Raw genomic sequence first — 23,714 nt, 5'->3', positions numbered from 1 at the left:
GGCTGCATTAGTGGACAGGCCCTTCCCAGAAGCCCCTCAGCACAAGGACTGCCCAGAAAGGGCTTGGCGGTTTCTCCACAGTGGAGCACTGTCAGCACTTCCTGGGGAAAATACCATTGCTGGAGGTGACCCTGCTGGAGCCTCATCTGGATGTGTTTCATTTCTGTCCCATCACCCCCTGGCCTTTGCTCATCAGCCCAGTCTGTCACTCCCTCCCAGGACAGCCAGTTCATCTCTCCTTCCCCCATCATTCCCAGTTTCAAGCCCTCTTTACAGGCTCATCCATTCTACTGGAAGAAGTAGTTTTGTCCTGCTTGGTGAGGTGGGTCCCAGCTCTGCCCAGTGGATGCTGAGCTACAAACAGTGTCCATTGATCAGAGAGCCCAAAACTGTTGCCCAAATCAGCATCACAGCCAGTTCTTGACCTGTAACATCAGCTTCCTCTTCATCTCCTTTCCACCTTGCACAACAGGATTGACAAGAAAACCACATGGTCCCCCTTGGCCTTGGCTACCACTCCCAGTTTCTTCTGGCAGAATCACTTGGATCCATGTGGAACACTACAGTGACACTGTCCTTGGCCATCCCTTTGCCATCTCTCCAGGTGACTTCCTGGCTTCTGCATTCCACACGATCCCACTGCTGCACATGAGGATGAATAGGTTTTGTTTTGGTGCCAAATTTGCTGGAAGTCTTCTGCCACCCAAATTGTCTTCTGCAAGGATGTGGTGCGGGTGAACAGCCTTAAAGGGCAACAGGAGCCATCACATGCTCTTCACCATGATGAGGGGGAGCACAGGCACATACACATGTGGATACCAGCACAGAGACAACAGCAACTGAGTGAGGAACTCTGCCCTCAGTGCTCCCCAGAACCTGAGTGTCACAGGTGAGTCCTGGCATTGGAGCACGGGCAGGAAACACTCCCAGGCTGCAGAGCCCCCAGGTGAGGGACGGGACCCTGCGCTGCTCCGTGGCATATCCCTTGGCATTTGGAATGCTGGAGCTCAGTGGGCAGTTCAGCCCAGCCTTTGGCACCAGGGACACTCCTCCCAGTCCCAGGAGAGCATCCTGCTCCTCTCCTGCACCAGCATCACAGAAAGGGGAGAGTGGTGGTGCCACATCTAATGCAGAGCCACAGCTGGGCAGGGCATTCATTTATTGATCCCCACAGTTGATAGACAGTGGACCACGGGGTCCCCACAGTGGCTGAGTCTGTGCAGTACCTGGGGGAGCTGCAGGCTCTCAGCCTGTGCCTTTCTCCTCCCAGGCAGTGGGTCCAGCTCCCAGGCAGGGACAGTCACTGAAGATGAGTGATTCTCTCTCTGCACACTCAGTGTCACTTCCCACCGACTGCAGTTCTTCATGAACTGCTCCAGTGTTTGACCCTCGCAGGGTCTCAGGTCCAGCCAGCAAACCTGCTCCAGCCCGAGCTGCTCACAAAGTTTGACCCTCCTTCAGGCGCTGTGGAGGACCAGGCACCAGCACGTTTTGTCTCAGGCATTCTGATTGTTGGGAGAGGGAAATTGTGATTGTAAGAGAGGGTCCCATGGAGGTGAGGCAGTATGTTCTGAGCCATGAGCTCAGTTCTCACCCCTTAAGACTCCTGTTCAGGATGTTTGCATCATCTCCCCCTCCTCTTCCTCCCCCCTCCCCCGGGCTCACTTCCTCTAAGAGGGCGCCAAAAAACTTTGTGGGCAGTTTTACGTGAGTGGCTGCAGCAGCTGAACCACAAAGAGCAGTAGATCGGTGCGTTTCTCTCTCATTTTTTTTTTTACTCACTCTCTCAGTCACTTCCCTTGTTAACCCCAGCTGGAAATATCAGAAATAAAAATATGGGTTTATAGGCATATCGCGAAGTTGTAAGATATCCAAGTCTCAGAGTGGACTTGGGTGTCAGGGTCTTTTTCAGCCAGTTAAGGGAAATATAAAAATTCCCAAAATTAAAATCTTTCGGGGCCACGTGAGAGTTTGGTACACAGGGGTTTCTTTTCTCTCTTTGGGCTAAGAACAAAGGAAGATCCCTCACTTTTGACAGAGGATGGCCAGTGGCCAGTTAGAAAGAAGGGAAAGCCCCTTTTCAGAGACAAGAAAACTTTTTAGGCAAAAGCGAATATATGAAGCTTCTCTGAAAAAGGTGGGATTTTGTACAACTATAAAAATGCATGAAATTTAAACCCAAGGGGTCTTTTCTCCCCAAAGAACTCGGTGTGAGACTAGAGCCAGTGCGGTGAATAAATTCTTTCTTTTTGTTTCATGAGTTTTTGCCGTCCTTCTGAATTCAAGGGAGAAGTTTTTTCTCACAGAAATACTTCTGGCACAGTCTTTGGAGGAAGAAACAGCTGCGAAAAGTAAGACTAAGAGGAAAATACAAGAGCACTTCAGTTCACTGAAGTCCTTGAAAAGCAGAATTGCTCCCATTTCAAGCTGATTTCTCTGAATGGTGACTGTCAATTCCCAGGGAAACCCCACCTTCATTCTCTATGTAATCTGTCAGCGAAACATCAGTCTTAGAGTAAAATCATCTGTGATCTTCAGGCAGAGCCACACCCTGAGTTAATCCTTGATCATCTCTGATCCACAGATTGAAGACACGGGGATCGTTCTCACCTGACAACAGGTAAAATCCAGCTCTAATTCTGAACTAAGACACAGTTTGTGGGCATTGAGCAGGATCTTTGCTTGTCTTAAACTTCTCAGTAGCATCAAAGCTCCATTTGCACCTAATTCCCTACAACACCAACACGGAGCCCTCCTATGGCAGAGGAGATGTGACCATCTGGCAGCAAAGTAACTCTTGGGCACAGAAATGCTGCATTTAAAATTCAGAACCTGATCCTTCTGTTCATTTCCCTCCTGCAGGGGAAAGTTTCTCTGGCAAGAGGAAAAATAGCTGTCCTATATCAGTGCTCACCTTTCCTGAGTCAGGTAGGTAAGCAGGTCTCTTTTATTTCTCTCCCTCCTGAACAAGTGGTGAATGTGGTGGTATTCCCCCTCTGGAAAGGGCTGTTGGGCCCAGGGACCCCCTGGGGGCAGGGCCTTGAGGCAGGGCTGGGCTGATGATAACTCTGGAACCTTCTTCTCCATAAGCAAGGCTGGTTCCAGCTGTGCCCACTTGGAACTGTTTCCTGCCGGAAGCTGAAAAAGTAGGAAAGTGCCCTGATTTTATGGGAATTTGGGATGACAATAACTCTGAGAGCACCCAGGGCTCAGCTGCATCTGCAGGAATGTTACTGAGCTTAAACTGTGTCCTGGTGTGTCTGTTCAGCAGTGTTGAACATGAAGCCTTGGGGGACAGAGGAACTCTGTGTTTGATTGTTGTGCTGAGATTTTTAGGTCTATTTTCACTTGTCTTCTTTTGAAAAGCATTCAGCTTGTTTGGGAATGTGGGTTTGGTCTCTGAAGTAGTAACTAATGACTTGTTAAACAGCGAGGTTTCTTTTGAGCCCTCCTTGGATAACAGGGAAATTTGTAAAAGTTGGATGTGAAAAGACCATGACATTTGTCAGAAGAAGTATCTGTGTTGCTAAACAAGGTATGTAAGGTCTCAGCAAGTTCTGGATGGAATTCATAGGTAAGATGTTCCAGTCTTGTGACATTTTGCATTTCCAAGCCTCTAGCTCCTGATCTAGAGGCAAAGAGGTTTCTTCAAGTCCTGTGTCATATCTGCCCCTTCCCAAATGCCTGATTTAGTATCCAACCCTGATAATATCTGAAACAGCCCCTGAGACCTCTTTTTAGGTGACTGAGGAGCAGCCCTCTCATCTCTAATCAGGATTAACCTCTTTCCCATAGTAGATGTCCAAATTAATGCCTCTGACAAAATTTCATATGGCCTCATGGGATAATGGACTGCAAAGAACAAACTTAGTGCCTGTCCAAGCCCATGAAAACAGGAGGAAGAGCAGAATTTAACAGGACAGTTTCCAAAGTTTAGTGTCAGTTGCAGTTTGACATTCAATGCCCTGAGCTGCCTGTGGAGTTTATGGACATGTGGGCCATGTGGTTGGTGGAACTGAGGCTGTGGTCATGTCACCCCAAGACCTGTGGCTTGTTGAGTGATGTGAGACTGTCCTGGTTTAAGCCCAGATGGCCACTAAGTACCACAGAGCTGCTCGCTCACTCCCTGGCCCCCGGCACCCCCTGGGCGGGGAGAAGAATTGGAAAGAAACAATAAACCTTGTGGGTTAAAAAAATAACAGCTTAATAATTGAAACACATTTTAAAAATAATTAGAATAAGATTAATAATAAGAATTGTAATTTAAAGTAGAGAGGGAGATGGAGAGGGAGAGCGAGAGGGCAGAATAAAACCCATGTGATGTCCAATTTTGCTCACCACCCACTGACTGATGCCCAGCCTGTCCCCGAGCAGAGATCAGTCCCCTTCCGGCCAACTCCCCCCAGAAAATATACTGGGAATGATGCTCCATGGTCTGGAATATCCCTCTGGCCAGTTCAGGTTACCTGTCCTGGCTGTGCTCCCTCCCAGCTTCTTGTGCAGCTCCTTACTGGCAGAGCAGGAGACACTGCAAAGTCCTTGACTTGGGCTGAGCACAACTGAGCCACAACCAAAATATCAGCATGTGATCAGCATTATTCTCATCTTGAATCCAAAACACTGCCCTGCACCAGCCACAAGGAAAAAAATTAACTCTATCCTGTCCAAAACCAGAACAGAAACCTCTGAGTGCCTGTTTATCTCCATGTGCCAGAAACAGAGCTGAGATCAGAGGAAAAAGCCTCTGCTCTGGAGATCAGAGTAGAGACAAATCCCCATCATGGTGATCTGTGGTGAATTGGATGAAATCCCTCCAGAAGTCCATAGCAAGTGAAGAGGGACAATTTGTGATTAAAACTAAGTGAATTGAACACTTCCCTTGTCACTCCACCTGTGCTTACCCAGCTGGCCAAACATGGCAGGACATCCCAGGACAAGAATTAATCCAGAATTACTGATGTCTGCCTTGATCCACCACCAGGCCTGTTCCAACTGCATCTGATTTAGTCCCATGAGATGTAGCTGTGAGACCTTATGGCCACCTTATGGCTGGGAAGTAGGGATGTATCCAGAACTGCAGTGCAGGGTGATTAACTCTTGCTTGGAAACCATCAGGGTGTCTCACCTTCCTCACTGCTCACTAACCATGGAATATTGAACACCAATAAAGTCATAAAGATACCAAACCAGAAGTGTTGCTATGAGGACTGAGATAAGGACTGTCGGTCCCACTCTGGAAATGTCAAAAGTTCGCAGAGAGAGCCAGAGCCAGAGAGGGGAAGGATCTTTAGCGTAGTGCAGCAAAGCTGACCCTGGTGCAGGTCCCTAAATGATTCCAGGTTTGTGCTGGAGCTGATGCACTGTCACCCTGCAGCCTGAGGGTGCCCAGGGAGAGGGAACTTCAGGATAGCAAACACCATGGATTCCCCATCTCCAAATGTAGGCATGGGAGGGGGTAAACTGTGTCTTCCTTCTTTTCCCCCCAGCTCAGAGCATGGACAGAGAGACTCCTGCAACCCAGACCGGAGATTTAAACTGATGTATTAATTAAGGTGTCCATCAAATTTCACAGCAGGCAGTGGGGGCTGGGTTGAATTTTCCTCTCTTGCATCCCCTGTCACAACTTCCTGGGAGCACGTTGGACTGAGAGAAATTCCCAGAAGCTGCAACGATAATTGAGATCTCTGGAAAGGCACAAGTTCTCTTGATGTCTGAACTCAACTGTTTGAGTGCTTTGCACCTTTAGAAGTCACAGCTGGCAAGTGCCAGGTGAGAGAGATCAGGGGGCTTTGGGACAGGATTTCCCTTCCTTGTCCACTTCCCTTCTGTGCCTGTTCCAGGTCAGCTGCAGGATTGTCCCACCTCTGTGACTGCAGGGATGGACCAAAGGAGATGGCTCCCGTTGGCTCTGACACTGCTTCCAGCCTGGTTTCTCCCTCTCTCCTATGACTTTGGGCTTTTCAATTTCCCCAGTTACAATTTTGTCTCAGAGGAAAGAAGAAAAGGAGAAAGTGAGTAAATGCTCCAAACCACAATGAATTTATCTTTTATAAAAAGAACACGTGAGCCATTTTCAAAGGCCATTAATTCTGCTTTCCTAAGATTTTTTCAGAACTGACAATTTCCCCAAAAGATCTCTGAGGTTTTTATTTTTTTCTCTGGCATTCTTCATTGATGAAGGTGCATGAACAGAAGGGACCAATGTCATTAGTGAATATTTGCAACTGTCATTTGTTCCTCATTGTGTTCCCCCAGTGCTCTGTGTCCTTCACACCAGTACATTCTCTGATTGATTCCAGCCAAATGCTCACTCATGTTTGATTTCCACAGAAAATTTTGAGCTTAGCTCTCCCCAGAATGTAGTTGGAATTGTCAGCCAGGATACAATCCTTCCTTGCACCATCTCTTCCACAAAGCCACTGGACAACCCTGAAGTGCAATGGAAGAAGATCACAGATGGACATCCAGAGGACATCTGCACATATGGACAGTGTGGTTGTGAACCAATGCAGAAATACCATGGGCGGGCACCAATGCCAGGAGATGGATTTGCCACTGGGAACGTGTCCCTGACGCTGAAGAACGTCCAGCCAGCAGATGAAGGAACGTACAGTTGCACTGTGACATCCAGGGACTGGAGTGCTGACACAGCCACCGAGCTCAGCATTGCAGGTTGGAGACTCCCTGGGCTGGGAGGGGAAGGGGGGAAGCTCTTCCAGAGGGAAAAGAGTGCTCTGAAAAGTCACTGTCCCCCAGCTGATGCCCCTCATATGACCCAACATGTCACCTCCCCACTCACAGCAGCCGTTGGGCCACATGGCTCCTGCTTTTTGATCCATGGGACACTTGATTTCTAAGTCACTGAGGGGTCTGTAAGGAGCCAAGAAAATTCAACCCATGTGCCAACATCCAGGAGGTAATAGGGGAATTGGTGATCTGACTGGCCCATGAGGGTCATGGCAGCCCTGGTAGTTTTAGGCAAGAAGGAAGGAGCTTTAAAGCTGAATGTTGCAGGAGACACGGAACCTGCACTGCCTGTTGGAAGGCAGCTGCATTGTGTGGTGAAATGGCGCGGGCAGGAATAGCTTGGTAAAGCTGCAAAGAGACTGGGGCTGAGTTCCTGTGGCAAGAGATGTTGTGCAAGCCCCATGCCAAGCCTGAGCCTTGTTATGACCCATGTGGGGCTGGAGAGCTGCAGCAATCCCTGCTGGGGAGGTGTGAGCCTGCCTGGGAGATAGACAAGTGCTCAGCATCCCTGGCTGTGGGACTGATAGGAATGGTGCCCTCCCTCTGGGGACTCCTCAGCTGGGCTAAGGAGATGTTCTGGGCTCCCAGTTCCCCCCAGATGGACAGTTGGCATCGTTTGTGTGCAGGGATCGATAATGTCAGGTGGAGCTGGTCAGCCTGGAGTCACTGAGCAAAAATAGCACTGAATCATATCATGGTTTGGGTTGGAAGTGACCTTCCATTTGCTACTATTGCCCAGGACAAATATCTATGAAATCCAGCTCTGACCCAGCAGTGGAACTCAGAACCATGTGTGGTGCATCCCCCTCACCACCCTGGCACAGCTTTGGCACAGTCCCTGGGCAGTGACCATCTGTGCCCACCTGTAGTGCCGGCATGGACTGGGGAGGTGCCAGGGAAAAAACTGAGTGGGCTTTAGTGCCCTGTGTCCTGCTTTGACAATCCTCAAACTTGGACCAGCCTCCTACAGATTCATTCTAAAAGAGGGATACAAACCACACACCTTCTCACTGCCAGCTCCATGGGATAGTGGGGAGCTGAGAGACAAACCCATCCCACGCTGTAGCTCTTTCTCAGCCAAAGGAAATTTGGCATTTATGGCAGATGGAGTGGGGGATCTCAGAAAGACCATTGCAAAGGTTGGGTTAAGGACTGAGAGAAAGTGGCAGCAACTTCTGGAAGAAGCAAGAGCTGTGAATCCAAGATAGAGCTGGTTCCATGGAAACACACTTTTCCCACTCACAAACTCTCTTGCCTTTAAGGTACTGGGGAAGTGTTCCTTGAAATTCTGGGCCCTCAAGGGCAAGGGCTCGAGCTTGGCTGCAGATCACACGGATGGTTCCCCCAACCTACTGTCCAGTGGGTGACTGAGGATGGGCAGGGTCTGTTTGCAGACACTGAAATACAGCAGGACAGTGAGAAACTCTTCAGTGTCTGGAGTCGAGTCACAGTTACAGGAGAGGAAGTGGGAAAAGTCACCTGTCAAATCCTGAACCCCCTGGTGCAGATGGAGAAGAAAACTATTGCACGTCTCTCAGGTGAGTCCCATCGCCCTGAGAAGCCTTTGCTGAAGGTTCATTGTCTCAGGAGCCCTGGAAGACCCTTTCCAGTGCCAGGGAAGATGACAGCTCTCCAGTCCAGCCAGATCCCAGAGCAACCTGGGGCACTGCAGGCAGGACAGGTTGCAGTGAGGGTCCCTCTTGCCCCAGATGCAGATCCCTAGGGAAGGCAGGTTCTGCCCACCCATGTAGGACTGACTGGGACTATTTGTCCCTTCGTCTCCACAGGAGCTCTTTGGATGGGTGCTCAGATTTTGGGGAAAAGATTGAATATTGCCACTGATGACTCAGGTTTTTTCTTTTCAAAGGTGCTGCTTTTCCCCATGTGTCTCCATTTGTCCCTGCCTTCTGGACACTACTCACTTTATTCCTTCTCACATTGGCTGCTGGTGCTGTTCTGGTATTTCAAGGTAAGGGCTCTTGGTTCACAGGACCTCATGTTTTCAGAAGGCTGTGGGAGGTCAATCCCTGTGAGAAAGTTCTCTGCAGAACCTGCTCTGGCAGAGGGTGTTCCTTTTGCATGGTAGAGGAAGGCTCTGAACAGATGGCTCAGGTGAAGTGGCTGAGGGTTTTACACATCACTTCTGGGGTTTAGTTTCACTCTTTGACTGCAAGGGATCATTTCTCAGCCCCTTGTGAGACTGGTCTGACAATTAGCATGAAATATCATGTAGAGTTTGCCTCTGGTCCGTAGAATTAGCACACCTAAGCTCTCCTGCAGGTAGGAGCTTTCCATGTGCTCCTCTGTCATCCAGAGGCAGAAGGGAGATGCCTCCACAGGCAGCTGAGAGCTCGAGGGAGCATGGTACCTACAGACAAGAGGAGGGAGGAGGGTGGGTTGGTGGACTTTTCCTGTGGTGAATTAGAAGGGTCCCTTCCTCTGCCTCCACTGGGCTCATCTATCCAAGCCTCCAGTGGAGCTTGTTCATCAGAGCTGGACCTTTTTTCCCAAAAGTGTCCATGGTGCCTCCCCATCTTGGAAAGGGCCTCTCCAGAGATCTCTGTGTCCACAGCCATGGCTGGGCAGAGGGCTGACCCTTCCCTCGCAGCTCTCCTGAGCTCACACCACTTGCATCTTCTGAAATCTGCGCTGAAGCTGCATCTGAGCATGTGTCATTGCATCTGTGCAATGGACATGGACCTGGACCTGGAGAGTTCCCACAGAGGATGATAAACACCCAGGGAATGATCACTGTGAGCACACAGGGAAGGGAGAACTGCAGCTCATGAAGCCATGGCAGACGGGGGCTGTTGCAGACACCTCTGGACAAACTGGCTGCTCATGACTTGGATGGGTGGACTCTTCAATGGGTAAGAAACTGGCTGCTGGCTGGGCCCAGAGGGTTGTGGTGAATGGAATTACATCCAGTTGGGGCCGGTCTCTAGTGGTGTCTCCCGGGCTCAGTTTTGGGGCCGCTCCTGTTTAACATCATTATTGATGCACAAAGTTAAACAAGGCCAAGGGCCGGGTCCTGCACTCAGGTCACACCAACCCCCTGCAGCTCCAGGCTGGGAGAAGAGTGGCTTGAGAGCTGTTCCACAGAAAGGGACTTAGGGGTGCTGGTTGGCAGACAGCTCAGTATGAGGATTTAAAAGCCAGGGAAGAGATCAGTCATGGTGCCAAACAGGTGCACAAGCATGGGGATGCCCCATCCTTTTTTTTCCAAGGATGAGTGAGTTCTTTTCCAAGGACACTGAACTAGAAAAGATTCTCTGAGGAAAGAGAAGCTTGGAGCACACAAATCAGTAAATAAGAAGGGCATATTAAGAACAGCCCTTTGGAGAAAGCCTTGTGAATGATGGTTCATGGAAAACTCACCATGAGCCAGCAGTGAGCACTCACAGCCCTGAAACCAACAGGATCCTGGGCTGCATCCAAAGGAGGGGGGGCAGCAGGTCAAGGGAGGAGATTCTCCCCCTCTACTCTGCTCCTGTCAGACCCTGCCTGGAGTCCTGTCTACAGTTCTGGTGCCCCAAGAAAAGAAGGACATGGAACTGTTGAAGCAAGTCCAGAGGAGGCCAAACAGTTGATAAGAGGACTGGAGCACCTCCCCTGTGGAGACAGGCTGAGAGAGGTGGGACTGTTCAGCCTGGAGAAGAGAAGGTTTTGTGGAGACCTCACAGCACCTTCCAGTATCTGAAGGGGCTACAGGGAAGGCAGAGAGAGACTCTGCATGAGGAACTATAGTAATAGGACAAGGGGAAATTTAGATTAGATATTCGGAAGAAATTCTTTCCTGTGAGAGTGGTGAGATACTGGAACAGGCTGCCCAGGAAGATTGTGGATGTCCCAACCCTGGCAGGGTTCAAGGCCAGGTTGGATAAGGCCTTGAGCAACTTGGTCTGGCAGGAGGTGCCCCTGCCCATGGCAGGGGTGTTGGGACTGGATGATCTTTAAGGTCCCTTCCAACCCTTAACATTTTATTATTCTCTGTGGGAACTGAGTCTGAGTTTCTTGTCCCATGCCTGCACAAAAAAAGAAGGCAAAATCAAAACCATTTCCAGGTGCCCCCTTAAGTGCAAGCTTTGTTTCTCTGAGGTGAGGAGGGAGAGAAGGAACAATAAAACACACTGAGAAGAGACCCTCAAAAAGACAATTTAAAAGAGAAGTTTTATCATCTGCAGGGCAGATGGGTGGTCTCATCTTCAAGGGGGTAATGTCAGTGTCATAGGGATACCTCTCTTTTTTCACAGAAATGAAAGTGGTGGAAAATACCACAGGGGCCCTGGAATCCATGTGGAAGAGGGACCTCCATGAAGTCTCCCAGAAAATTCAAACTCTGCAGGAAGATTTCCAGAACATGCAGCAGTCCACACAGCATGACATTCAGTTGCTCAGAACAGACCTGGAGAACAAACTAGGTGAGCAGGGCCATTCCCCAGCAAGGTCTTCACGTCTCTGAAGGCAAAAGCTGCTCTACAGGCAAACTGTCCTGTGAGCTCGTCCTGCACAGCTCCTCAAAGGGGATGGGGAAGGACAGTCCTTACATGGGGAACAGCTTTTGTGATCCTGACACTGGAACACCTCCATGCTGAAATTTTCTGTGCAGGAGCTCAAGGGCCCTCTTCTCTCCTTCATCTTTGTAAAGAGTGTGTACTCTGGGTCCCCTCATTCCCTGATACTTGTTAAGGTTCCCCCTTGAAGTCCTGTCCCCATCTCTCTCCCTGTCCCCATTGCCCTTCTCCTACTCCTCCACTGCTGGTCCCAGGCTGGGGGAAGCTGGGCTGTGCCCACCCTGCATGTCTGTGCCCATGAGGAGCCCCTACCTGTGCTCCCCTGCTCAGCTCAGGGGCATCTCAGCAGGCAGTGCAGGAGGTGGGGCAGGGGAGGGCACTGGCAGCACCCGGCACTCTCTTGCCCAATGTCTGGGGACCTTCCCCTGGGCGGGCACAGAGCCCATGTCCTGAGCTCTCTCTGTCTCTGATATGTCAGAACGGTTCCCAATTTGAAGTCCTTCTTCCATATCTCTCCTTTTCCCCACTTCTCTTCTTCATGGGAAAGTGTGTTGTCTCCCATGGCTCACAGATTCATTATGGAGAGATGGAATGGGCTGGTTCCTACCCTCCATCCTGCCCATCAGGCCTTTGTCAAGGCCTTTTGGGAAGGGTCACAGGGCCTCTGCTCTTTCCCCAGCCCTCCATCAGTCAGTCAATCCAAAGCAGTTCAAAGAACCAAACAGGGAATAACCCCAGGCACCATTCCAGGCTGGGGGGTGACCTGCTGGAAAGTTGCTCTGCCGAGAAGGACCTGGGGGTCCTGGTGAAAAAAATGTTTTCCCAGAGTCAGCCATGTGCCCTTGTGGATGAGGACAATGGTATCCTGGGGTGCATTAGGAGGAGCATTGCCAGCAGGTCAGGGGAGAAGCAACCCTGGTGATGCACATCTGGAGTCTTGTGTCCAGGAGATACTCAGGCAGTAGCTGGGCTGCTGCCTGAGGAAGGGGTAGCCTTGCAGGCAGATGGGACCAGTGAAAATACAGCTCCTGCCATTCTGTGGCAAACCAAACAGGTCTCCTGCAGGGAAATTCAGCTCCTTGTTTCCTATCCCTTCTCCCCTGCCACCAGCAGGCCATTTTCCTTCTCCTCAAGAATTCCTACCTTGATTTCAATGATAGTTGGAGCTCTTGCTGCTAAAAGACAAAGCATCCCAGTGCCTCAGGCTTTGCTCTCTTTGGAGGATGGCCTCGGACTTCTCAAAGTGCTTCAAAGTTAGAAAAGCAGCGTGTTACTCCAGGAGAACATCATCCTTTTGGCCAACAGCTTGGGCTGTCTCTGAGCACACTGGGGCCCAGCAAGCCTTGACAAATCCACTAATTGCCTGCTTTTCTCTTTTCCCACAGAGCTTTTCAAAATACAGTACTACAAAGAGAAGCATAGAGGATATCGTGCAGGTGAGTCCTCGGAGCCTGAGTGCAGCTCTCGAAAACATGTCCAACCCCCTCAGAGAACTGTTTGGAGAAGAATATGCTCAGATCAAGGGTAGTTTGATAACTTTTTTCCCTGCCCTGTGCTGCCAAAGGCCCTGCCTGTGCCTGTCAGGAGCATCTCAGCTGTGGGAAGCAGGGGCAGCCGGCTTGCACTGGCCACTGCAGCCCCCCCTCCCACTCCTGCTTTGGCCTCTGTGGTCTTTCAGGAAAAGTGTCTGGAGCTGATTTGGCTCCACTGCAAGAGCAGCTCCTTCTTCTTTAAATCTGAGCACAGCTAGAGGAGCTCAGTTCATGCCATTGCTCCTTGCTCAAGTCCTGCCAGGGGTTCATCCCATTCACTGCTGAGCATTGTAGCATGGACCCTTGTATAACAAGGAATAAATGATGCTCCTCGTGCGGTGGTGAGACAAAGAGATTTTATTCGAACTCGCGCGCCCTTTTATCCTTACAGATCATGTGACTTTCTTAACCAACCAGTTTACTAACTCTGGGGCATGCTCCTTGGGCTCTGTACCTGGCACATCCTCTGTGCCACCTTTGGCCCGCCCCTACACATCCCCTCTTTTAATTATATTAAGAAGTCACAAAAACAGTATGAACAAAAATGCAAACAACAATGCAAACAACAATTTTAACAATCAAAACATTATAAAACTACTAAGCTTCGCAGTGATCCGGCACATTGCTTGCTCAGTTGCTTAACTCTAATGTAAACCTTTTAAAACCTTCTTATATTCCTATAGGGTAGTGCAACTTGGATAATTACTTTATTAACTTGGGGCTTATCTTAACTGTCTATAAACTTATAACTTTTTAATCTGAGGTTTTTATAACTGGGGATTTCAAACTTTATTTAAGAACAGGGTAATCTTAGCAAACTACAATTTCTCAAAAGCGACCTGTGGCTGAGGTAGTGTTATTTGTGAGGTGTTTGGTTTTTATTATTTGACCAATCACACAACCATTTTCATTCACACACTCATATCATACATCGGTGGCCACCGCACTGAACACACACATGAACACACACACACACTCCAGAGACTGCTTTTCACCACGTTGGTCCTTTCCTAATGTAAACTTGAAAACATAACATAACTCTTTTCCAAACTTCTGCGTTGCTCTGGTTCCTGTTGCTGTGGTCACATATTTGAATAGGGTTTTACACACCTGGAAGAAACCTGCTTGAGTTCTTTCTTATAACTTTTAGGCATAGCTTTCTCTCCATGTCACAAACCTAGGCATTTCATCCATCGACCTGAAATCAAATCTTACTATGATTAGCAACTTTGGAGAAACAAACGCCTGAGGTGTGTGCTGCTTTTCAGACCTGCTTCTTTCAGCACTGTCACAACTCAAAATTTTATAACATACATGGTTTTATACAGATGTTCTTACAGGTTACACCAGTTCTCCCCCCTTTTGTTTAAACTTAGCACGTTTTTCAATATGTGTTTTTACTGTTTTATGGATCAGTGTGAAATACTTGACGTGAGAATTTTCCTATTTCATAGGAAGATAACAGCTTATTATAAATGTTAATCCATTTTAGAGTACCAAAGGTTTGCTAAGCAACTAACTCATGTGTTTTACACCTTTGTGTTTTGTCTAGTGAATGTAGTAGCAGTTATGTTTTGTGAATGTATATCTATTTGCATGTACAATTTCAATATGTCCAATTCAAAATGTATATCTCTGATCGCCAAGCCTCATTTGCATTTAACTCTCTAGGGTGGTTTCCTGACAGTGTGGCATACTTTGATGATGTAGCTTTATTGATTGTTATTTGAATGGTCTCTTAGAGAACCTGTATTCTGATGGAGAATGAATGAAGCAATTGTTTGCTTTAAAACTCTGGGTATAGTGTTAAACATTGCTGCTTTAGCAGCTTTTCAGTTTCTGTCAGTCATTGGCTGTGGCAGGTCAGGATGTGATTTTGCGTGCATTTGTATACAAATCATACCTTTTGTAACTCACAGGAACCAATCAGAACGCATTTCAAAAAACAGGTAAGGGTTAACAATATCTCAAGGAAATTAACTTTCAAAACAGATTATCAACCTCATAGCATAATAAGCACAATTATAACATCAAAGGATTGTTTTAAAATTTTCCCAAGGTAATGACAATCAGTCCAGAACTATACAGAAGCTTAGTTCATGGCTTGTAGTTTTCTCACTGTTCCGTGGCAGGATTTATTTAAGTCTATTGCAGCATATTGTGTTTTCCTAGATGCATATGTGAAGGCCCTGAGGCCTTTCATTGGTTCAGTATTGCATCTGGTGTGGCCTTTAAAGGTAAACTGTTGATTTCTGCCACAATCTGTGCTGAAGGAGATGGATTAAAATATTACCACCAAAACTTGCCAGGGCATCTTGAAATCCAGCGTCCTCAGCTGTCATCCTATCCAAATTGTCTTTTCAAAGCTGGAATGTTGGTAAAGGCAGGATTTCTTCCGTCCAGATCCTCAGTCGTGCTCTGCCCTAAATGACAAGCTTACAAACTCAATAGCAACTTACACAGATTTAGGTGGTGGGGTATGACTGAAAGAGCTGTTTTAGAACCAACAGTGACTTCTCTCAGTTTGATCTCACTGAAACAAAGCTGCAATGCTTCATACCTGCTGGAAACAAAAACTAGGCAGATTTGCCTTTCAGGATCTCCTCTGATTTGTTTGCTCTTTGTTACCTTGGTATAATTCTCTAATTTTTGGTTTGCCTCTGTAATCAACAATTTGTCAGACTTTAAGTTGGAGTTCTCCCCTAGCAACACAAAGAGAGGTTGTAGGTCCCCTCTGTTTATGGCTAAAACCGGTTTTAAGCAACTGGTAGCCCTTTGAGGTTTCTGCAACTCCTGTAAATACAAATGTTTTTTACCTCGAGCTGCGTCACTTGTGTAGAGCTTTTTTGCTGTGTTATCTTTTCCATGGCAAGTCCAGAATTGTGGTCGTTGGATCCTTCCTGAAACAAACTGAAGATCTGCACCTTGGGCAGTTTTGGTTAAAACAGCAGGAACAATTAGCAGTTCATTTCTTGTGGCACTGGTTATTAATGTGTCTTCTGCATAATGATGTATTATGGCTGTCTGATACTTCATCGAGGTATTTTGCATCTCCTGAGGAGGTACAGCCCAGCAGTGAGTTTGAATAGTTTGTGCACTGCTTAAAACCATGATGGGAAAGAGGGGTTTCTGGGCATCCTCAGGGTGACAGAGAATGGTAAAAGAACATTTTTTTGAATCAGTTACCACTTGTGACAAATTTGCTAGAAACCTTTTAGATAGAGGCAGTCCAATCTGCAAGGCTTCTGCATGTGTTTTGACTGCGTGTTCCGCTGTTAGCATCTGTAATGTTTTCCACCTGTCACCCTTCTTTGGGGTACAGGGTACATGGTTATTTTGGGGGCTGGTTATTGGTGTGTGGCTTGCCTTAAGTAGTTTTCTCTTTTGCACATGAACAGTAGTGCTAAAAAAGAGTACAGCTAGCAATGCTATTACAAGCAATACAATACTTGTAGCATATCTTTTGTTTTGCGTATGGCACCCTTGGTACAACTGAGTCATTTCTCTGCTGCTAGGGTGTTTATGGAATGTTGCAATTAGGGGTTTCCAGGGACAACTCTCCTGATAGTGATTCATTTCTCCACAACTAAAACAACTAGTTGTGTGTCTGACTTCCTTGTGTGTTCTCATCTGGGCATCTAAAGCTGCAGCTAGAGAGGCAGGTAGCTGCTTCTCAGAGCTAGCCTTTTGATAGGGTTGCACTAGCTCAGTAAAGTCACAGTTCTCTCTTGCAGGAGAGCTCTGCAAGGCTCTTGCATTTTCTCTTTCAAAAGCTAAATGCTTGTACAGCATCTCTCTGGCTTCATTGTATTCAATTTGCTTATTTAAAGTCGACTGTAGCTGGTCCAAACATCTTAAATTCAACTCAGTATAACTTTGTAACTCTCCACTGTTGGACAGATAATCATTTTGATCTGCAGTGATAATGTTTTCCATAGCCTTTAGGGCTTGCCTGGCTATCTCTTTATGGTATTTTGATTGTGAATCTAAATTATAATTTGCTTTTCCGCCTGATTGATGTGCCGTGGTGTCTGCCTGTAGGTATTTCCTATGAATAGAACAATTTTTCTGGAAATCAGCTAACCAGACTGTATATTGGGTGTCACTGAGAACTAGTTTTATCAGTTCTTTCCAGTCAGATGTAGTGAGTGGGTAGGTGTAACTCAATGCCTCCAAATATTTAAATATATTGGTTAAGGACAGACCAGAACCACTTACCAATTGCCTCAGGATTTCTGCGGCCTCATACAAGGTTTGACTCTGAGGGGGCTGGCTTAGGCTCATATCGCCTGGGCAAGCCTGAATAATATTCAGGCTTTCCTTTCGTATTGCCTCGTCCAGACATTGTTCCCACATGTTAGCTGAAATTTTCTCCTGTGCCCTATTGATCCCTCCCGTTGGAACTATGTTTAGCTCTTTCTCCCCCTCCTTCTCCCCTTCCTTCTCTCCCTCCCTCCATTCCTCCCATCCCTCCCATCCCTCCCCCCTTTTGTTTTCGGCAAACCCGGTTCCCTGTGGGGGGATGGTGGTCAGTGCAGGTGGCGAGTGGGGGGCGGGGCTGGGCTCTCGGCCGGAAAAGAAAGGTTGGAGTACAGTTTGTGTGGGGGAGGAAAATGGCTGCGGCCATGGCTGTGCACGAGGTCGCTGATCATTTGCAGCGAAAGGGGATGAATACTTTAAATTACTCTCCCCATCACTGTAACAGGACTGCCTTGTGTGGACCCGGGGGTCAGAAGTTCGCATGGCAGTGTCTGTCTCTTCCCAGCGACTTGTTTTACGTGGCTCCCGTGTCTCTCAGTATGATTTCTGAGTTTGTATTACTATGTTGTGCTGTGCTTGCTTTCAGCAGTGTGTGCGGGGGGGGTGTAGTGTGGCTGTTTTGTCTTTCTCTGTGTGCCTCGTGCAGGCAGAGTTTATCAGAGTAAAACTGCTTTATGTTGCAAAGTTTAGCAAAGCTCTAGAGTCTGAGTTTTGTTTCAATGTATCAGAGGTTTCTATGGAAACAGGTGTCTTATGTTACCTTATTTCGAGCGGCTGGGAGCACACGTTTTGAGTCCTTTTGTAGCAGTTTGGGCTATCTGCAGTCTTTTTTCTGCGGCTTTTGGAAGGTCCGGGCTGTGTCGGCTGCGGCGAGGGGGGTGCTGCTCCGGCGGCGTGGGCGGTTCTGCGCACGGCTGGAGGCGGCTGCAGCTCGGGGCAGGTCCCGGTGCGGGGGCAGGCTCGGCAGATGCTGGTTCGGCGATGGCAAACCGTGGGGCTCCGGCGCTGGCGGCTGGTGTCCCGGCGCAGACTGCAAGCTCGGGACAGCGGCGGCGGCGGCGGCGGCGGTGGGGGGGCCAGGACCCGCGGGGGCGGCTCCGGCGGCGTGCTCGGGGCCGCGCGGTCCTAGCGCCCGGGCCGGGGCCGCGCGGGGCGGCGTCCGCAGACGCGGGGCGTCCCCGGCGCGCGCGGCTCGGCGGGCGCCGCGAGGCGCCGGGTTGGCGGCGAAAAGCGGCGAAAAGTTCTTTTGGGGTTTCCGCGGTTTCTGAAAGGTTTTTCTTCAACTTGAAGGGTCTACACTATCGTCACTAACAGGCAGGGGCCGGCAGGAGTTTGGCCAAGTCTCCTCCGGTGCGCAAGACGCGCAGGGGGCGGCCAGCACACGTGCTTGGCTCGGCCGCTTCTCGGGTACTTTCAAACTACGGGTTTAGTAGTTGCTAGGCAACAGGCACTAGGTGCCGGCCGGCGGTGCAGCGGGCACGGAGCTCTGCGCTTTCCGCTAGGCAGAAAGGCAATGCGGGGGTCGCGCGGTGGGGCTGGGATGGTACTGGCGGCAGCGAAAGCTTCTCGCACATGATCCAGCAGCAGTCGGTAGCGAGATATCGCTTTTACCAGACGACCGACACTTAGGGAATCAACAGGCCTTTCCCTGACGATCTTAAGGTGCTCCGCAGCTCGGGGCTCCGAGCTGCAGCCACGTCTCGCCCAGGGATCAGTCTTAGACGTGCGGGTTCGCTCCAGACAGACTCACCGCTTTTGATGTTGCATGGACCCACTCCGCTCTCTCCGGCTGCCTGCTCTGACCTCTCGGCTTCTTCCTTAACTCTTTCTTCTCTTCTTCCGTGCACTACCTAATCTTTTTCGAGCTCGCTAACTAACTATCCGTCTCTTAGATGCCACTAAGACCACGGGGTTTACTGACGTCAAAGTTTTTTGCGGTAAAGACTCCCATCTCCGAAAAATCGAGACGATCCCGGAGTCACCGGCTAATCTCCTGATTCAGGATATTTATCTCACTTAATATAAGCTAAATTTGTCCCGTTCGAGCGCCATATGTAGCATGGACCCTTGTATAACAAGGAATAAATGATGCTCCTCGTGCGGTGGTGAGACAAAGAGATTTTATTCGAACTCGCGCGCCCTTTTATCCTTACAGATCATGTGACTTTCTTAACCAACCAGTTTACTAACTCTGGGGCATGCTCCTTGGGCTCTGTACCTGGCACATCCTCTGTGCCACCTTTGGCCCGCCCCTACAGAGCATGGAAAACTGAGGCAAGAAACATTTTTGTGGCAGTGCAGATCACTCTTTCACCATGTGGCAGCAATATCTAGACTGGTGCTGTCCTGTTATTTAGGAGAAACTGCCTAAAGCTTGAAAATCATCTTCAGACTTTACCTAGGAGTTAATCCTGACACCCAAAACTAATTGCAGCTGCTGTCACCTCCTGGTCCTTTTCCCCAGCAACACAGAGATGGAGGGAGAGGGTGTCCAGCCCCACAGGCTCCTCCTTGGGGCTGCCTGCTGGAGTCCCAGGAGCTCTGGCTGAGTGCCTGGCACTCGGGGTGTGCAGGCTGCCACTCTCTGTGACAGCAGCTCAAGGAAGGGACGTGGCGGGAGGGGAGGGGAGAAACTCGAGGTACCCTGAGGCTGCCCAGGGAACCTGAGCATTGAGAGGGGGGAAGGACAAATGGGAGGGGGATGAGGGCCCAGAAGAGAAAGGCTCAGAAAAGCAGAACTTGTTTTCTGCTCCTCACGACCTGACCTGACCATTGCAGTTGTTGTCACCCTGGACGCTGCCACAGCTCATCCCGGATTGGGAATATCTACAGATGGGAAGACAGTGGTAAAGGGAGGTTTCGGCATGGAAGGTATCTTCAGAGACTTCTCCAGCAATGAGAAGAGATTTGATTCCCATCTGTTTGTGTTGGCAAAGCAAAGATTCAGATATGGGAGGCTCTACTGGGAAGTGTCTATTCGGGGAAGAAGAAACTGGGCCTTGGGTATTGCCCGGGAATCTGTGACTCGCAAAGGGCCACTGACTCTGACCCCTAAGAATGGCTTCTGGGTCATCGGGTTGGCAGATGGGCGAGACTATTGGGCCTACACGGATCCTCAGACCCGTCTGAGTGTGAGGGGGGAGTTGGAAGTCATTGGGATCTTCTTAGACATCCTAGCCAAGGAGGTGTCTTTCTACCATGTGTACGATAAGGAAGCAGCTCTGTACACTTTTAGCATTGCTGATGGCAGCAGCCAGAGAGATGAATTCATTCCCTTCTTCTCCTTAGACTCTGCTACTGCAAACCATGATCCTCAGGCTCTGGTAATAGTGTAGATTTTTGATGATGTTCAATAGTTTACTCCACATTTCAAAGCTCAGTAATGTACAGCCAGTGATGAAATCCCATTGTAATCAGGCTGCTGCCTAATTTGTGTCTCCTGAACAAAGCTAATGAAGGACAGGACAGATCTCTCAGAGTGGTCTGTTCTGAGTTTTTTGCCTTATGGATCAGAGTGAAGAATGTTTTGAGGGAAATTATATGTGCTCAAGAAAAATAAATGTACTTTAATGTTTGTATGAAAAAAAGTGGTGTGAGGGACTGAAAAAAAAGTTATTAATATTATTACTGGCTCAAAACAGCTCTGTGTGTGTGAGAGGGGACAGATCAGATTCTGCCAAGGTGCAGTGGTGCTCCGCCCCCATGAAAGCATCTCGTGCAGCTGTCAATCACTGGCACACTGGTAGCACTGCCCCACACCACACCCCAGGGGACCCCTAACCCAGATCTCAAATGGCTGGCAGACCAGAACCCCACCTGGGGGTCATGGCCACAGGAGTCCAGAGCAAATACGACCAACATCATGAGGGCCTCCATGTGCATGGCCCTATCATTCTTGGATTTGTGTTAGCTGGTTCTATGCTCGATCTAAGGCAGTAGCTATAATTCTCTCTCTCTCTCTTTTTACTTCTTAATTTCCTTTTCTTAATATTTGGGTAACTTAAACTTGGATGGGTTGGAATTTGCTAAATCAATGCTTTGTGAAATGCTTTATGTTGGTTGAATGCTTCTTTTAAACTTTTTCCAAAATTTGCCAGTAAAAGTGTGTTATTTTGACCCCCTGAAAAGCTTTGCAGCATTTCTCCAGTGTGTGGCCTCACGGTATAAAAGTACTGAAGGCCCTTTTAATAAATCTGTCAGGTGGATTTTTGAAACCGGGTTCCTTTTGACATAAAACCCCTTCAATGAGCTCATGAGAAGAGCCTGGGGTCTTACAGGTTGAGTGTGAGTTTTTCTGAAAAACCTAGTATCTTTTTCCTGTTTGTCTATGAGCTGACATTTGTTGAGGAGGGACAGTAATGGAGCAGCTTTGTGGGCACCTGGAAACCAGTCAAGGTCACCCTACCACATATCTCCACATGGCTTTGGAATGTCCCCAAGGCAAAGACTCCACAGCCTCTCTAGGGAACTTGAACCTGGGCTTGGTCACTCTCAAAGTAAGAAAGTGTTTTCTGATGTTTAGAGGTACCCTCCTGTGTTTCAGTTTTTCCAATTGCATTATGTTCTGTCCCTGGCACCTCTGGGAAGAGTTTCCTTCAGGTGTTCATAAACAGTGCTGAGATCCCCCCAAGCCTTCTGCCCTCCAGGCTGAACGGTCCCTGCTCTCCCAGCCTTTCTTCTGATGCCTGAAAAGCCAGAAAATAACTCTTTAAAATTCTTTTTGAGGATTAGGAAGCAAAAGCACTCATTTATTACAACAAGCCAGATGCACAGGAATATTTTCCAAAGTGTGCATCCCAAACTACATAGGTGTTACAACTTTATACTGTCATCTAATGACAATATTTGGACATTATCTCACCTGTTACACCCACTTCCAAAGCCATTCCTGTCTTAGTACCACCCTCAATACGCCTCCCGATTTTGATAGAGAACTCTTCATCTCGTTAAAATCCCTTTTCTATTGAAAATCTTAACAAAAAGCATTAAACAGAACTTTTAGGAATTTTGCACAAAACTACTAGCTGTCTACAGGTACTAGCAAGCTATACTAAAATCTATATGATATAGATTTTAAGGCATCACTTCATGGGAGAAATCCTCCAGTCCCTAAGTCATCTGTGTGGGAATTCCCTGGACTCTCTCCACTCTGTCTGTATCTCTTTCGTCCTGGGGAGCCCCGAACAGCAGCTGTGGCCTCTCCAGTGCTGAGCAGAAGGCAAAGATCCCCTGTCTCAACCTGTGGCCTCACTCCTCCAGTATTGCCTGGGATACCCTTTGTGGGAAGAGCAGGTTCCTCAGCTTGGAACCCAGCAGAGCCCTCAGGTCCTTTTCTGCCCAGATGTTTTGCAGCTGGGTGTCCCCCAGCATGTGCTGATGCCTGGCCTTGTTCCTCCCCACTACAGGAATTTGCCCTTCTCCTTGCTGACCTTGCAGAGGTTCCTGTCAGCCCCTTTTTCTCCAGCCTGTTCAGGCCCATCTGGATGGCAGCAGGACCCCCCTGCCTGTCTGGGATCACCCTCCAACATGCTGAGGGGGCTCTCATCTCCAGATCTGAGGTGGTGTTTCCTTTCCTCTCTGTGTCTGGTTTGCTTCAGGGTGGTTATTCTGAGCAGCTGCCACATGCCTGCTCACTCATCTGCCCACTGGGGGCAAATCAGGCTCTGCCAGTGCTGCCTCCTTCACCCTGCAAGCCTTGAACTGGGATGGGGCACAAAAACACCTTGTTCTCCTACATCTGTCTGAAAGGGACCATGATGGGGGACTTTCTGCTGCTGGGCCTTACACCCACAGCCCTCTCCTTTCCTCAATGGCACCCGGAGGGAGCTGAAATTCAGACACGTTCAGCACTTTCCCCTTCCTGCCCTGAGCCAATTTCTCTTTTTTCCTACTGGCTCTGAGACCTTGGGCCAAGGTTTTGGAAAGGCCTTTCAGGGTGTTTGTGAGGCCTCCTGTGTTTTGTCTAGAGAGATGAGGAGCACAGAGGGTGATTTCCTCGATTCTTCTGATAACAAGGAATAATATTGACAGGAATATGCAGATCCATCAGGTCAACAAGTGGCTCCGAGATTGGTGTAATCAGAAAAATTTTGGGTTTTTTGACCATGGGTTGATCGACTCAACACCTGGTCTGCTGATACCTGATACCTGGGATGCACCAGTCTCAGAGGGGAGAAAGTTCTAGCACAGGAGCCAGAGGGATTGTTGACTGAGCTTTCAACTGGCTTGAAAGGGGGAAGGAACAAAACCAGGCTCACCAGTGATAAGCGATGTAGTGCCAAAACTTGAGAAAATGAGCACTAAAAAAAAGGAAAGAAAAAAAGAAAGAAAGAAAAACCCGTAAAATCATAAATATAATCTTATCACCTGAGCCTATCCCAGGTGCAAGAAATGTGTCCTCTGTATTAAAAACCATAGTCTTAAAACAAAAAAGGGGGAATATGACACCCCAAGTAGATAAAGCTGTATTTACCCTGAATTTTTTGAATTTAGATCAATAAGTATTGTACAAAACCCACAAGAAGATACCTAATGATAAGGTCCCGTCGAGTTGTTAGCATGGGGAAGGGATAGCTTGTGTTTTGTCTCCCACATGACCCTTTTGGCTTCCAACACCTTTGATGAAATGTTGTCATGAGTGGACCCGACACACAATCCGATC

At 48.5% G+C, this 23,714-nt stretch overlaps 1 protein-coding gene across 3 annotated transcripts; it reads left to right on the top strand.

Moving 5' to 3' along the window:
• The first annotated feature begins 1,674 nt into the window (after window positions 1-1,674).
• LOC135404324 (butyrophilin subfamily 3 member A1-like) lies at window positions 1,675-21,162 on the top strand. Of its 3 annotated transcripts, XM_064639044.1 has the most exons (11): window positions 1,675-1,749; window positions 2,287-2,351; window positions 2,462-2,620; window positions 2,863-2,928; window positions 5,841-6,011; window positions 6,331-6,672; window positions 8,010-8,285; window positions 8,615-8,716; window positions 11,001-11,168; window positions 12,647-12,697; window positions 19,832-21,162. In XM_064639044.1, the coding sequence occupies exons 5-11, from the start codon at window positions 5,879-5,881 to the stop codon at window positions 20,386-20,388; spliced, it is 1,629 nt and encodes a 542-aa protein (XP_064495114.1). In that variant the 5' UTR covers window positions 1,675-1,749; window positions 2,287-2,351; window positions 2,462-2,620; window positions 2,863-2,928; window positions 5,841-5,878; the 3' UTR covers window positions 20,389-21,162. The 3 variants fall into 3 exon arrangements, with proteins under 3 accessions (XP_064495114.1, XP_064495112.1, XP_064495113.1); XM_064639042.1 differs by having other exon boundaries at window positions 2,287-2,620; XM_064639043.1 differs by lacking the exon at window positions 1,675-1,749 and having other exon boundaries at window positions 1,772-2,620; window positions 2,863-6,011.
• Window positions 21,163-23,714: the final 2,552 nt, after the last annotated feature.

This window comes from Pseudopipra pipra, chromosome 31, assembly GCF_036250125.1.
Source record: "Pseudopipra pipra isolate bDixPip1 chromosome 31, bDixPip1.hap1, whole genome shotgun sequence".
In the NCBI taxonomy this organism is placed as follows: Eukaryota; Metazoa; Chordata; class Aves; order Passeriformes; family Pipridae; genus Pseudopipra; species Pseudopipra pipra.
Note: the sequence above shows the minus strand (reverse complement) of the source record. Positions and strands in the feature narration are given on the sequence as shown.